The following is a 17116-nucleotide window of genomic DNA, read 5'->3' as shown; positions in this document are numbered from 1 at the left end:
GAGAAAGGTCATCATGTCCATCAGATCAATCATTGCACACGTACCCTCAGTTATCTTTCTCGTCTGTAGCACACCTGCTGGAACTCACCTGCCCGACAGATGACTGCAGATTTCTGCTTCAACACATTCTTGTTTTACGACAAATAAACCATCTTCAGCACGTTTATAGTCATGAGACACATTCATAACATCAGGCATTACAAAATCAACAAATCCTACAGATACCTGCTTATGTCCTCTGCCGGATGAAGATGATGATGATGATGGCTGTGATGGTCTGTGATGATATGCGCAGTTCTGATCAGCGGATTTTACGCAAATTAATTTCCATGGAGAGATTTGCATTCAGAATCTTGCTCATTAAACAATGCAAAACTAAAATAAAATACGACACTAAAAAATATATAAATAATCTTCAAACGATATTCTCTGCAGCCTGCCCTTGGCAGCGTTGCGGTAAATTATTTAGACATAAGATCCGAATCCTTAAGATGAACGTGAAGAATAAATGCTGAGGTTCGTGATGTCTGTCTGATAAAAGTGAGACCGTCTGCTCTTTACGAGAGACTGCTGTCTGTCTGTCTGTGTGTGTGTGTGTGTGTGTGAGTGTGTGGGTGTGTCGAGAGACGCCAATTGGTCCAGCAGGTGATGCTCGGAAGTCAGAGTCGTTTAGGCGACTCGGTTCTTTTGAACGGCTCGTTTCTGATGGGCGCAGTTTCAGATTCACTTTAAATGATTCATTAAAGGGAACCGGTTCGTTTGGACAAAGCTTTGCATCAAAACAGTACAAACAGACATAATTCTTATAATTTCTATAATAAAAGGAAAACGTTGATGTTCTGCTTCCAATCACATATGAACTGATCTGATGAGTTTGCCATAAGTGCAGGCAAACTAGATTTTAGCATAAACAAAACAATTAACTCCAAAAATAATCAAAAACTGTGGTATTATGATTTAGACATAGCCTACAGAAAGGCTAACAAATAAAACACCAAATACAATAAAAAACTGTGGCATAAGCATGTTTTTGAATATGATTAGAACGCAGAGCATGAACATATACAGCAAATATAACAAAAACTGTGGTTTATCGGACACGATAAACAAAACAAATCTATCAAATATAATCAGACACTGATTTAGCAAGATATTAGATCATATAAACAAGACAATATAACAAAAAACTGTTTTTGGACATGAGTAGAGCCGTTAATGACATGGCAACTATAACAAACATCTGTGATATTAGCAAGTTTTTGGACAATAATAACACTTTAGACTAACTTGGAATAGCTTGTAAATACCATGGTATAAATACGGTAACTACACAGTACTGTGGTATACAGGGCCCTATAGTGGAGAAAAAAGCAAGGGACGAATCAGGCTTACAACATCTGATACTGTAGGCTACTATACACTGAGTTTTGTAAGGATCCGTCTCTTGTCCAGATCCCATGCTCTAGTTTTTCTCCAACAGACGTCCCCTCTGGGTAAATCCCCCCCTAATAATTTATTGCATCAATCTGTGGGGTTAAGTTCCATTCCTTTACTTGTTCTAGTTCTGGTGTGTAATATAAGCTCATGTACGCTCTGGGTGAGGGTGAAACGTGAAAGCATTACAGTATCAGATAATGGAGGAGGTTCATGATGAGAGTGTGATAAGATGCAGACAGTCCATCGATGCTATCACACTGTCACCTCTGGTCCCATGCCCTGCATGCCTGGCATTGCAGATGACACTCGTTTAACGCAGGCAAGTTAGTTCTGTTGACATGGCTCAGTGAAGCAGGGCGTTGTTTTCCTGCAGTTACAAGCAGCATTCCATGCGTGACACGTGCACTGAACACTAGCAAGTGCACACAGGGGTCAATTTGAAATCATTTCACTGCTTTGGTTTGAGTGAATGTTCATTTTGGTGTGTTCCCCTGCACTAACCCAGCTAACAGGGAACATTTTTACAACTTTAACTAACGTTTTCTTTTTTTGTTGTTGTATTTTTAAGTTCATAAAGTAGGAATGTTCTTATAACTTTATTAATATTTAATATACATTCTCATAAGGCTGAGAAAATGTTCTCAAAACAACACTATTGTTCTAATTATGGACATTTTAACATTCTTGAATATTTAAAAAAAGCATTCAATAATGTTATATTTTGGGTAGAAATAAAGTTAATAAAATGATGTGAAAACAATAAATAACGTCATAATCACAACAAGAAAACATTCAAATAACCTTATATTTTGGGTGAAAATAAAGTTATAATTAAGACAAGAAACTGTACATTTCAACATTCGAGAAATAATTCACAGTATCATTCTCACAATGTTTTTATAACCTAAATTTGGGAACTTCTACAATAAAAGTTACAATTTATTAAGTTTTCATTTTCAAACAAAACATCCTTTTACTTCAAGTCCCTCAAATCAATAAATGTATGTAAATTTAATATTTATTAAATAATTTATAATAAGTATTCATTGTTTTAATATGTTTTCATAAGAAAAAGTTTCTTAAATAATTAGCATAAAAAGTTACACATTCCTTAAAGTATCACCCAATTATGTTTCTAGAAATTATTTCAGCTAAACGTTTTAGTTCAAAACAGAATTTCTACTGCATTTTCTGTAATATAATACAAACAATATCATACTGTGGTGAGTACAAGTATATAGGGTGGATTAGGGTAATGTGGGACACTTTTGACTTGTGCATCATATTTCCATATGAAGCCAAAACAATATATCAAAATGATTTATCATTATGATATCCACAAGATGTTCTCTATCTAAATCAGAAGAATTTTTTCAGATATTGTAATTAAAGGGGAAATGGCACATATATTAGTGGTCATTTAAGAATTTGAGGATTTTCTAATGTGGGACAGCTCATGCTCAAACCTGGGACACTGTGTTTTTGGTTATTAATAGTCAAATCTTTACAAAGTAAACTTTACGCTCATGGTTAAATGTGCATACTCATTAATTTAGTAGGCCTACAGTGTGTTTGCTGTCTTCATAATTCTAAAAAGCTAGTAACCTATATGTTCATATATGGAATGTTAAATACAATTATATAACACAGAAATCATATATTATTTAAAATAATTTATTTTGAAAATGTCAGATTTCTGGCGGCAACATTAATGATAACCATGTAATAAAGTCAAAACTGTAAAACTGAACTTAAAGATAGCAAAATGATTTCATAATTTTTACAAAATATGACAAATTTGGAACATGGAATGCCTTTTAAACTGTCATTAAACTTCTAAAAACTTCTAATATTAAACTTCTTTTTTCAAAAGCGTGTGTTAAGCAAATGATAATGATAAAAACACAGAAATAAGCAGTTCTTGCCAGTCATTGACTCATCACATTGTCCTCTAGTCTCTAAATTTTGAATCTGGATCTTAAAACAAATAATAGTGCTGCATTATAAGCTCACAAATTAACAAAAAATACATGTATGATATTTAACTTTTTAATGCACATTTTATCAGTTGAATAACGTAGTATATTTGACTGTATATTATATATTTAGTAACTGCAGCTGTAATACTAATCTTCACCAGTAGATGGCGCTTGATGCAATGAATTGGAACAGAAATGCTTGAATTACTTGAATCAGTCAGTATCATAAATAAATTCATCTTCAGATGGATCTCACACATATTGTGCACAACATTTAGCAAGCGTTGGATAAAACGGCCCCTTGTATTTTCGCTGTCTGATGCAGTTTCTGGGAATATTAAATGTCACATAAAAACAAACTCTGTTTGGTTGTTTTTCATTGCCAAGCAGACGCTCTCTTTCTGTCTAAGTGGGCGTTTATCAGCTAGAAGTTGCACTGCACTTAACATTATGCTGATAATGGAACGTCTGGCTACGTGACAGCAATATTAAATACAAAACAATGCCCTAGAAAATGTCCTTACTAAACACTATTTGTGGCATTAGTTTCTTTGCACTGATTGCTAAAATATGAATGAAGCATTGAATATTTGATATTTTTAAGGAGGAGGTCTGTGAAATTGACCTGCCTCCACACCAGCCCAGAGACTCAGACTCAGAGCTGCTGTCGATATCTGGAGGATTTACAGCACACCATAATCAATACATGATGTGTCTCTTAATCAGAGGCCGAACATAAACTACAGCGACACGTTTACTGCCGCACAAGGAGAATATAACCCGAGCCTGACCTTTCACCCTTTCTGAAGAGTTTATTTCCAGTAATAAATCAGTGTCAGCTTGTATTGATTAAGACATGATGCATAACAAGACTATAGCTGCTACACAACCTTCAATCAATAACGGTTTTTGTTTTTTTAGGTCGGATATTCCTAATGTAATGTTTTTGGAAAGAGCAACATTTAATACAGCTGAGAGAGAAAGTTATTTATTGAGCAAATATTTCTTTGCTAAAAACCAATCCAGAGTAAGAAACATTCCCAGAGAAATCCCTGTTTGTACATAGTTTTGCCCTTTCAAGATGAAAAAAGCACCTACTAACCCCAAACCGACTGTAAACATCACAAAATCAATACAGACAATAGAGTTTCTGATTCAAACATAAATCAAGGCACATTTGCTCCAGTTATCACTGACAAAACCTGAAAAGTGGACAAATGCATAATACAACGTAATGCAAAACATTTAATAATCATTTTAATAAATACCATCCAACCAATTCACATGCACAGTAAAGGCAATTAGAAAAATTCACAATAAAAAATAAGGAAGTTTGTAAGTCTGTGGGAAACAAATACAGATGCCTGATTCATCCACATAACTGACTGAAGTAGAAATTTACATTGTAAAACAGGCACCCATCCACTGCCACAACTGAAATTAATGTGGCTTAAACTAAAATAACCACGCAAACCTTGTTTTATAGACTAAAATTTTGCATTGGTACCAGTAGTTTTGTGGTTAAATCTAAAAAACAAGTCAAGGTTATATTTTCATCCCAAAATCTTAGAGAAACACACACACACACACAATATTTTGCATAAGACACTGAACCCTATTTTCAGTAGTCCATTAAGTACAACTAAGCAAATTAATTTTTTTTACATTTTATTTCTCTCTCTCTCTCTTTTTTTTAAATTAAATGCATTTAATTATTTAATTAAAACATTATTTTGTGCATTCCACTAATGAAAGTTTTGGGGCAGAAATGTTATGAAAATAATAAAAAATATTATATTAAAATAAAAAATAATAAATGAAAATAGTATTAAATATATTTCATTTTATTAAATAATTAATAAAATATTTTTTTATACATTCCATTAGTGAATATTTTGGGGTGGAAATGTTATGAAAACAATTAAAAATATTACAATAAAATAAAAAATATTAAATTGTACATAATTATATATAATTATAAGATATAATATGTTATTATAATAAAATCATTTATAAAAAAATTACCTTTTAGATTTGGAGGTTAAATATGTTCTTGACAAGTTTTGGGAGATTGTTGTATTTCTTTTTGTTTTGTAACTGTGCAGCTAGACCAGCGCATAATCAAACTGTCCCCTCTCCGGACCGTCTTTATGATCAGTCCACGATGAGGACGGCATGCTGCTGTAGGGGTCCAGGAGAATCCGGAAACACCGCACCAGCAGGAACACCAAAAACAGCAGCAGGAGTCCCACGAAACAAAGCGCCATGATCTGCTCTGTGTCCGGAGCCAGCAGGAGCCCTGCAGTGGCCCTGGGGCCTGAGACGGGAGCCAGAGACTCCAGCTCGTACTCCATCAGAGGGCTTTCACTCATCTTCTCAGTTCAGAGATGAAACGAGTCCAGTTTCTGAGGGTGAGAGATGAAAATCACATGAGAAAAGCTGTTTCTACACGGCAATGACTGGAGTGCAAACTGAGACACCTTCTACTTCTTGTGTTTCTCTTGACAGGGTTATTATAGTTAATTAAAACTAAAATTACAAACCTTAAACATATTTGCCACAGCAACATTTCTAATTCATTTAAAAAAATAAAAAAATTACTTACAATTTTGACATGAAATAAAATATAAAAAAAACTTGACCGCGCTCTGAACCAGAGTGTAATCTGTCCAATGGATGGGCGAGACGTCATAGGCGGGTGACGTCACCGACCGGGAAGCATAAAAGCACGTGCGGTGGAGCTGGCGTTTGCTTCCAGGAACGCATAGTGCTTTTATGCTTCCCGGTCGGTGACGTCACACGCCTATGACGTCTCGCCCATCCATTGGACAGATTATAAACATGTTCATTATTTAAAATAAGCAATGAACTGAAAAAAAAAAAAAACTTAATAATTCAGCTAGTTGCCAAGGCAGCATTTCTCATTTTATGCAGTTTAACTTGATGTACTAAAATAATTAAAACTGAAATAAAAATGAATAAAAAGACTATGTTTTTAATATAGTTGTGACTATAATTTTAACTAAAATTTAAATAAAAGCAAAAAATATTAAAATTAATACTAATTCAGAATATTTGTAAAAACTATAATAGAAACCGAAATCAGAAAATCAGTCTCTTCAGAAAAAAACCCTCAGTAATCTCACACGTGTCTCCTCTTGAGTTTCAGAAGTGATTTTGATGTCTCAAACTGTGAAAATCATATATGCAATCAAAAATCTCAATATCAAATCATTTCTCATCAAAAGCTGTGAGCTGCTGTCCACATAAATTTAATAGCTCTACTGCAGGGCTCGCAAAATTGGTCCTTAAGAAGTCGTAAAGCCTTAAATTTAGTCGCATCAAATTAAAGGCCATAACAAGTCTTAAATACCTTAAATGGTTTAAGAAAAGTCTTAATAATAATAATTTCAAGAGGTCTTAAATTTGGGGACGGAAACAAGAATTGCAAATGGATAAATGTGATGATTAAACTTCAAAAGGCTAAGATTTCATTGAATAAATATGGGCACTGCATGTTTCAAAGTAAAAACTCTGTTTATGAAAGTATCTCTGAGGGGAACCGACTGTCTTTAGAAAAGTATCGATGGTATTTTCATTTCATCTTACCTGTAATGCCTGATAAAGTAGTGTTTATGAGCAGCTGCTTTGTTTACAGCCGTTACCGGGGAAGCCGCTCTATTCCTGATGTTTCAAAAGCGACACCTGCTGGCAGAGAATGAATTTGCATTTCCAATAAGCCTTTCTGCTGTTTATGTTCAGATCAATGCGAATATTGACCCATGTTTTTACGCTGCAAACACACAGAGTTGTAAATATGAAAGAAGCTAATGTGCCTTGGCCCATGGCAGTGTTAAACAATTAAGACAGTAAGATATATATTTATATGTTTTAAATTGTTTAAAGGCTGAAATGTGATGTTTATCATTTTATAAGACTTTTTGTTTTGTGAAAAAATGAATCTGAACTGTAACTCATGTAATTTTATGGTTTTATGTTACCATGGACATGGCATACCCTGCTCATATACCCTATTCATTTTATTTGTGCAGGTTTTCATTGAAAAAGGAATAAAATTCCTTCCTTGATATTTGTTAATATTCAATATATATCAATATATTTTTGATTGATGTTTGGACTTCTATCTAATTTTCTACATTTAAATAATGGCCTTTTTTAGGCTAGAGTTAAATTAATTTTGTGCAACCAAAATCTGAAGAGTGCCAGGGATTTAGAAATTTTGCGAGCCTTGTACTGAATGATAACTATTGTCTATTTATATTTCTCCTATTGGGAGAAAAATCTGAGATGAAGTTGATACTTAGATTAAAACATATCAGAAGTCTAGCACTGAAAGGTTTCCTCTAGAAGAACTTGCCCAGGTAAACATGCCATCAGTAGTTACTTTACCTCACAAGTAGATGTGATGAGAAATCAGAGCGATGCAACAGGATCTCCATTCACAGAAGAGTCAAAGCTCAAATCTCAGAGACAGCAATCTGCAAACTACATCCAGTCCCGTCCACATCTTCAAGTGAGCTCAGACCTTGCACTGCTGTTTATATGGACAGAGAACATGCTGTAACACGCTCTTCTGTGACTAATTGCACACACAGCTTCATATTCAGGTGTCTGAGATAAATGCTGAAAGCTCGGATGGAGAAAAGCAGCTATCTCCACCCGGAACGTGACAGGAAACGCCACTCTGTGAATAAAGAGAGAGACGTATATCTGGGTCGATCGGGATCTCAAAACATTGTGGATCAATAACGGCCACATAAAAGAGAAATAAATCAGGTCACCTCTTCAGCAGGGCACGAGAAGAGTAGATCCGTGAGGAATATTAAAGCACACAGGCTGTGTTACGGTGAACCGCTCTAGTAAAACTTCACTTCAAGGCCTGGTCGACAGGTCAGCACTTTGATGGAATGGTTTTCCCAGTGTTTCGCTCCATGTTCATCAGCAGTAAATACAGGCTCGGACTCCCTCTGAGTTTATTAGCACAGGATGTGTGTGCTGACAGCTGATTCCTGTCCCAAACACAGCAGAGTTAATAATAACTAAAGGGTTAAGGGCGGGTCAAAGGGCATCTACATATACAAATTGAGCAAAGATAGAAACAACTTCAATAGAGAAACAATAGTAGGACACTGAGTTTAATATGATAAGGATATTATATCAGATCAAAAAATAGTGACAGAATAAACCTCGCTTTATTAACCTGACTAAGTTAAGTCATTCTTAAGGTTATTAAGGTGGAAACGGCTCCTTGAGATAATAACTGCACATTTTCATTTTTTGCAGTCTTGTAAATGTGATGAATGTATAATTTACATTTTTATCCTGTCATCATGAATAAAAGCGGTTTCAGAAAAAACAATGCAAAATCTGATTCAAGGTTGTTGTTCCTGGGAAAACTTTGTAGCAAGAATCATTTTGTAATAATTTTCCCTCTATAAATAATTTCTCTTATATCACCATATAAACTGTCCAAAAAAAGGTTGTTATTGTTTCAGAAGGAAATCCTGTGAGTGCAGAAATAGACACAGATCAATAGCTGACCGATCCACTCATAAACTATAGATAAATCATTGTTTGCTGTCTGTGTGCTTGACTGGAGCACTTCTGCATAAAAATATATGCAAGTTAATAAACAGAGCAAACAACGGATTTATAGTCAATGCAATGTTTATAATGCAATAGTCAATGCATTATAAACTGCCTAATTATCATATTGTGCTGTCAACTTTTAACTTTCTTAGTAATATACAGTACAGGATACACACATCCTTACAGAGGTAGCAAAATATTACATTATATATGTATATTATATTATATATTGGCATATTATTTTTAATACCATCTGGAATATTTCGTTATAAAACATGGACCTGATTGTAAATTGTATTAATGTAGACTAATCTGACGATATCAACAATATCCTATCTTTACAGTGCATTATATGGGCTATACAGTGTTATCAAGTTTAATTTTTGACAAATATATATAAAAACCTACAAATCACACAAGTAGACTATAACATTTCTCATATTTTTAGCAGGCTATGATTCCTCGTAATTTGACAGACATATTACGGGAGCAGTTTTCATGATACTTGAAAATTTAATGAAAAGGCTAAGTTTAATAAATGATAACATAACATACCCATGTTGAGGGTCCGGAGCGCGTGCTGATCTGGCAGCTCTCTCGCGCGCGCTCTCGATCCTCCCTCACGCGTGCGATTGGCTGATCATCGGTCCACAGGGACGCGCGCACCGGGGCTAGTTGTCACACTTTTACTCGGGTGAATTACTTCTGTAAAGACACCGAGACGCTTGGAACATAGGCTACACTGTAATTTCCCAGAGGAAACGCTGCATGCTTTCTCAATATGGGGCAAGTTGTCATAATAGAAACCTTCTGTTTATTGACAATGATTTGGGGAAAAATGTCTGAAATGTGAAATAGTCTCAAGAGGAAAAAATCATCTTCAGTAACGTAGCCTGTATCTGTAGGCTATTTAAAATTGTATTAAATTAGATATTGCTATAAAAGGAAATACAACTTTTATTACAGGCTAAATGGAAAATGTCGTCCTATTATACAAAATATGTAACTGTTATTTTCATAATTGTAAATAATGATTGTAAAAATACATGCATAAAACGTGACAACTTGCCCCAGTCTTTACTTTACTGGATATGCTAATTTGCAATCAATGTCAATCTAGTTTTAAGGATGTTTAGATATTTTTACTGGAAAACGAGACAAAAATTATTTTTAAGAAAATATTAAGAATTTCAATATTAAATCGTATTTTATTTAGTTAGTAAATTTTATTTATTTACATATTTACCGTATTATTATTATTAATTTTATTTTTTTAAATTTTTCACTTTTTTTGCTGTATATAGGCAGAAAAAAATAATAAAAAGGAAAAAGAAAAAACTAAGTATGGAAATTTGCAGGTTAAGATTGTAATCTGAAATCTGTCTTAATGACTAACACTGATGTAGCTTACAGTAAGGTGTTTTCACTCATGATAATTTTGCAGTGCCTGTCTGATTTGATTTCTGAGCAATAATTCAGGTATTGTGTGTGTTTTCCTCCAGGAGCAATGCTGTGAATGTCAGATGGAAAACACAAAGGATCTGCTGTCATGAAGTATTTTTAGCTCAGAGTGAAACACCCAGGGCTCTGAGATACAGCTGACCCGAGTCCCATCTGCCCTTACAACTAATCAAATCTAACGGCAAATCTCAGTTTTGCTACCTTAATCAGGTTAGACGCCATATTGAATTTAACGAGGCTGTGAGCCGGAATACAGTCCCAGCAGGAAACATTCCCATAACTTTACAAACATTTTTAAAGGTTACAAGTTAGGATAAATCATTAATGTTTGCGGAATGTTATTACGGGCCTAACATTCAGAAATAATGTTTCCATATCAGTTTCAAAATGATAAAATGGAATGTTTCTCTAACGTTCACATGACCAACATTCTTTAAATATATAACAATTGGTGTTCTAAACGTTGAGAGAACATTCAAATGTAACATTCAATGTAACAAATGTAACATATCTCAGAATGTTAACATATGAGAATGTTCCATTTGAATTACATTGAACGTTAATGTTCACATAAGAAGAAATGTTTTTAATACTTTAAACAAACTGGATATTTTGGAGATTTAAAAAACATTTAGAAATAACGTTTTCATAACTTAATGGGAATGTTAGCAAAACATTTTTTGTACATATATATAGCTGGGGTACAATCTTTGGCATTTCCCTCATAAAGGTCCTAGATCACATCATTTTCACAACTCACTGCTTTCAAAAATGTTTTATGATGTTTTTGTCTATAAAAGTTTAAATGTACAGCTTTCTTCTCACAATTAGAATGCTATTTAAAGGTTCCTAAAACGTTGTTTAAAATGTAACTTTATTTTCACCCAAAATATAGCTTAACATTATTTGAAGGTTTGTTTCTAAGAATGTAAAAATGGACAGTTTTCTTTTGTGATTCTAACATTATTGAAAGGTCACAGAAAAGGTTACAACACTGTACTAACATTATTTTTACCCAAAATATAATGTTATTTGAATATTTATTTTTCGTTTTCCAATAAAGTTATGTTCAGTTTTCTTGTCATAATTAGAACGTTGTTTAAAGGTTACAAAAACGTTTATCGGAATGTTCATCAAGTTCAAAGAACATCATAAGGACATTTTGATAAAGCTGTTCTAAAAAAGTTTTCCCTCAACATTATGAGAACCTTCATCAACATCATAGGGTCTTTGCGAGAATGTTGATCTCAGAATGTTTTTCTCAATGTTATGAGAACATATATCAAATATGAACAAAGTTACAAAAACGGTCCATAAACATATTTTCATGGAACATTTTGTCTTGACATTTATGTAAACATTAGTGAATTTGTGAGTCTTTTCCCTGTTCATGCGTTCATGACCTCGAGGTTAGATTATTGTAATGCTTTATTTAATAAACAAACTCCAGCTGGTTCAAAATGCAGCAGCTAGAGTTCTTACTAGAACCAGGAAGTATGACCACATTAGCCCGGTTCTGTCAACACTGCACTGGCTCCCTATTAAACATCTTATACATTTTAAGATCTTGCTAATTACCTATAAAGCCCTGAATGGTTTGGCACCTCAGTATTGGAGTGAGCTCTTATCGCATTATAGTCCTTCACGTCCGCTGCGATCTCAAAACTCTGGTCATTTGATAATACCTAGAATATCAAAATCAACTGCGAGCGTGAGATCATTTTCCTATTTAGCGCCCAAACTCTGGAACAATCTACCTAACACTGTTCGGGAAGCAGACACACACTGTCAGTTTAAATCTAGATTAAAGACCCATCTCTTTAACCTGTCTTACACATAATACACTATCGCATTTCTATAATTCAAATCCGTTAAAGGATTGTTAATTAGGTCATTAATTAGGTCAACCGGAACCGGGAACAATTCCCAAAACACCAGATGTACTTGTTACATTGTTAAAAGAATGGCATCTAGGCTAATATTAGTCTGTTTCTTTCTTATTCCGAGGTCACCGTAGCCACCCAGATCCAGACTGTATCCAGATCAGATGGTGGATCAGCACCTAGAGATGACCTCTACAGCCAGGACACCTAGATGAGCTCCAGAGACTGATCCCCAGTGAAGACCCTGTCTCCAAGACGGCCATCGGGACAAGACCACAGGAACCAGATGAGTCCTTTACACAATCTGACTCTGCTTTAGCCTAGATTTAAACTGCTGATTTTGTCTGGCCAGAGGAGAATGACACTATTTCCCCGTCTAAATACTGTAAAGCTGATATAAAGCCACCCAGCTTTATATCAAGCCGATGTAAAGCTGCTTTGAGACTATTTGCACTGTTAAAAGCACTATACAAATAATACTACCTTGACTTGACTTGAGTTGTTAGCTGTGTGGTATTTTTATCGCACTCGCTCACTAAACATGCTGACTGGGATCATCTAATGAGGAATCATGGTCAACATCTTCCAGAGATGATGCAGGAGTTTGTGAACTTCCTGTCAGACACAGCAGAATTCATAACAACATGATGTGCTGTAAGTCAAACTTTCTTCCTCTAATAGAAACAATACAGAACAAACTATCTCTGATTACATGCATCTGTGCTGCACTAAAAAATCATGTAGCATTTATTAAGAAATGGCAAGTAACACGTTGAATTAAAGGAATAATTCACCCCGAAATGAAAATTCTGTCATCATTTAATCACCCTCAATGTTTTATTTCAGATTTAATGTTATTTAAATTGTTTCAAGTTTAAAGTTGTCTTACCAGCTAGATGAAGTATTTTGTTTTAAATATTATTTTATTTCAACTAATAATTTTTTTAATGGTTTTAGGTTAAGATTTTAGTTAACATTAATAACACGGGAAATAACCAAAAATGTTAACTTTATTTGATAAGAAGCCTTAAGATCAAAATGTTTTTAATTACATTAATATATAATACTATAATTTATTATGTAATGAATATATAATTCTAAAATTGAATGTACTTTCAGTTCAAAATTGAAGCATTTTTGCATGAGATTGGAGGATAGCACTGCCTGCATGTCATTTTTATTGCATCTTCCTCCCAATAGAATCACCAAATATACAATCTGCAGCAGCAGCGAAACCATCCTGTCTTATGCTGAAATACATGAGGTTTTGCATCAGATTGTCTTTCGCTTCGGTTTTTGACTATATAACTGTAAAACTGAGCTACAGCTAAATTTAGTCTGTGATTCACGCAGATTCACTTAAGGAGGAAACTTTTAATTTTGCATTTATTAATCAGATAATAAGAACATGCAGAGATGTACAATATGTTCATTCATTCTGAGCACTGGACTATAAACGGAACATTATAAACGTCACAATATAGAATGAATGCACATGCAATGACCCTAAAAAAATAATAAAACATCTGCTTTTCAACCTGTTTTTAATATATCAGTTTTGAATCTGAGTCTTGAGTCTTTGTCTGTGACCTGCTGTGATCTGGGTCAAAGCCTGTGAGACTGAAAGCCCAGCGGTGTGGAAAGCAGGAAAGCATTTTCACACTCATGTTTCTCGTCGAAGCACTCACGAGCAAACACACTGATCATGTGACATGTACGGAAGGACTGAAATATCTCGCGCTGCAAACCTGTTCTTAAACACTTTTATAAACAATATAAAAATCTTCTTATTGTCTTGCCATTTGTTGCAATGAAGCATTTTACTAATTTGTTTACTTTTATTAACAATACACAATAATTAATAATATCAATAAAAACTATTATTAAAAAAGTTCAAAATTCAGTTCAAAAATGTGTTTAGTTAGCTTTGAATATAAATGTATTTGAATCCAAAACACATTCACTCATACTCATGTACACAAGTGGTCAGAATTGTTGGCACCCTTGTCCCTTGGTAAAAGAAGGCTGTGGAAATAAAACTACATTGTTAATCCTTTTGATCTATTATTTAAAAATTCACAAAAATCTAACCTTTCATTGGAGAATATAATATCATAATGAAATAAATGTTTTTCTCTAATACACATTGGACACAATTAACAGCACCCTTTTATTCAATACTTTTTGAAACCTCCATTTGCCAGTTTAACAGCTCTAAATGTTCTCCTATAATGCCTGATGAGGTTAGAGAACACCTGACAAGAGATCAGAGACCATTCCTTCATCCAGAATCACTCCAGATCCTTCAGATTCACAGCTCCATGACGGTGCTTCTTCTCTTCAGTTCATCTCACTCATTTTCTACAGGGTTCAGGTCAGAGGACTGGAATGGCCAGCAGAAGCTTGGTTTTGTGCTCAGTGACCCATTTTTATGTTGTTTTTGAGGTTTGTGTTTGGATTATTGTACGGTTGGAAGATCCAAACATGGCCCATTATAAGATTTCTAACAGAGTCAGTCACTTGTTGATTTTTTATCTGTTAGTATTTGATAGAATCCATGATGCCATGTGTCTAAACAAGATGTCCAGGACCTCCAGCAGAAATATAGGCCCACAACATCAAAAATACAGCAGTATATTTCATTGTACACATGGGGTACCTTTTATCCCTGTGTTCACCAAACCCATCTTGAGTGTTTGCTGCTAAAAAGCTCATTTTTTAGTTTCATCTGACCATAGAAGCCAGTCCCATTTGAAGTTCCAGTCGTGTCTGATAACTGAATATGCTGGAGATTGTTTTTTGGTGAAAGCATTTTCTTTTCTTGATTTTTTTTCTTGAAACCCTCTCAAACAACATGTGGTGATGTAGGGACTGTTTGATAATGTTTTTTAAGGTTTTCTGACCCGAAACTCAACTATTTTCTGCAATTCTCCGGCTGTGGTCCTTGGAGAGTCTTTAGCGACTCAAACTCTCCTCCTCACCGTGCATTAGGACGATATAGACACACATCCTCTTCCAGGCAGTTTCGTAACATTTTCTGTTGATTGGAAATTCTTAATTATTGCCCTGATGGTGGAAATGGGAATTTTCACTGCTCTAGCTCTTTTCTTAAAGCCACTTCACTAATTTGTGAAGCTCAATTATCTTTTGCTGCACATCAGAAATATATTCTTTGGTTTTTCTCATTGTGATGGATGATTAAGGGAATTTGGGCTTTGTTTTCCCTCCTATTTATATTTCTGTGAAACAGGAAGCCATGGCTGGATAATTTCATGTTCATAATCACCCTGGAGTGCTCAAAATTGTGAATATGAATGGGAATATATTTCAGATATATTTTACTCATAAGAATTTCTAGGGATGCCAATAATTGTGTCCAACATGTTTTTGAGAAAAAAAATTATTTCATAATGATATTTCCCCCCATTTTAAATTCTTATTATCCAATGAAACTTTAGTTGTTGTTTTTTATTTACTTTTTAAAACTTTAAAAATTAAATACAATTTTAAAATTAAATATAATAGAATACATTTTCTTATCTTTTTCATTTACAAAATACAAACAATAAAATTAAATAAAAAATTGTAAAAAAAAAAAACACCTAGAAAATAAATAAATAAATAAATAAATAAATGTGTTGGGTTTTAGGTTTATGCTTGAGGTTTAGCTTTAGATTTAGGTTTTAGGTTATTTCACAATTCAGTTTCATGATCAACTTTCCATTAATTTTATATTTAAACAATGAAAGAATATAACATTTCTCAAGATTTCTTTAAATAAAATAAAATGTGGTAGGTTTTAGGTTTTAGCTTAGATTGAGGTTTAAATTTAGGTTAATTTACAGTTCAATTTCATGATCCACATTCCATTAATTTTATATTTCACTAATAAAAAAGGAAATCAAATTTCAGAAATAAACTTGTCTTTAAAAAATGAACTAAAATAAAATAAAACTTCAGATAGGTTTTAGGTTAAACTATGGTTTTAATATGTATAGCACCACTACATGTTTCTGCACTGCTTGACATCCATCAGTACTCAATGGTCGGGTTCTGATGGTCTGTTGTTCAGGTGTCCTCACCAGCTGAATACAGAGCAGTGAAGAAAGCTGCAGGTGCAAATGAATGAGAGAACATCAGATGACAGACTCTCACAGCTTCATAAAGCCTCTGAGGACGTCAGTCTTCTGACAATCAGCCGAGAGACACAGATCTCTGATACAAGCCCTTAATAAGTCCATTATGTGGGTAATTAAAATGACAGCTCTGCCCTATTTTACACCGAAAAAAGAAGTCAAAATCACTTCATGTTCTAGATTCATTTGAGCTAATGCACGAGGGATATGTCTTACCTCTAGTATATTTGGAGTAATGTCATATTCACATTGCTGCTGGATTCATTACCTTTGCCAAAGTTAAGATCTGCTCTGAGCATCTCTGTTAGGAACTGGATCATGTCCATCATATGTGTCTTAATAAACCCTCTTAAAGAAATCATTCCTTACATGAAAAATTCAATTAGAAGCCAATCTTAATATTAAAATACCCTGAAAATATAATGCCTCCAGCTTGAACATTATCAGAATGTTCTGGAAAGGTTCACTCAAAGTTGAACAAACGTTCTTCCGTTAATAGAATGTTCGTTTAAATGTATCTGTGCTTAAACAATGCGTTAGCACAACATACATATATTGTTCAAAGAACATTTTTTTTTTCTTAAATGTGACCCTGGAGCACAAAAGCAGT

The 17116-nt window shown here is 34.0% G+C and overlaps 2 protein-coding genes across 7 annotated transcripts in view; both read right to left on the bottom strand.

Annotated features, from left to right (window-relative positions):
* The window catches only part of LOC306881095 (ceramide synthase 2-like), a 385605-nt gene extending 384987 nt beyond the window's left edge, over nt 1-618 (bottom strand). Inside the window, exons 1-2 of one of the 6 annotated variants that reach the window (XR_013785123.1) lie at nt 226-576; nt 45-128 (exon numbers count right to left, since the gene is read on the bottom strand). The gene's annotated coding sequence lies outside the window, so the exon portion shown is untranslated. Of the gene's footprint in view, nt 1-44; nt 129-225 lie in introns of all 6 variants that reach the window. The other 5 variants (XR_013785124.1, XM_079435005.1, XM_079435004.1 and 2 more) reach the window with 5 other exon arrangements.
* Nucleotides 619-5521: 4903 nt separating this feature from the next.
* On the bottom strand, nt 5522-7110 carry LOC306881530 (cortexin-1-like; the record flags this gene model as incomplete). The annotated part of the gene is made up of 2 exons (XM_079435685.1): nt 7026-7110; nt 5522-5821 (listed from the first exon to the last, which is right to left on the bottom strand). Exon 2 carries the CDS (start codon nt 5786-5788, stop codon nt 5522-5524), a length of 267 nt encoding a protein of 88 aa, XP_079291811.1. The 5' UTR covers nt 5789-5821; nt 7026-7110.
* Between the last annotated feature and the right edge of the window lie 10006 nt (nt 7111-17116).

This window comes from Barbus barbus (genome assembly GCF_936440315.1).
Source record: "Barbus barbus genome assembly, chromosome: 15".
In the NCBI taxonomy this organism is placed as follows: domain Eukaryota; kingdom Metazoa; phylum Chordata; class Actinopteri; order Cypriniformes; family Cyprinidae; genus Barbus; species Barbus barbus.
This window is presented reverse-complemented; position numbering and strand designations above follow the sequence as displayed.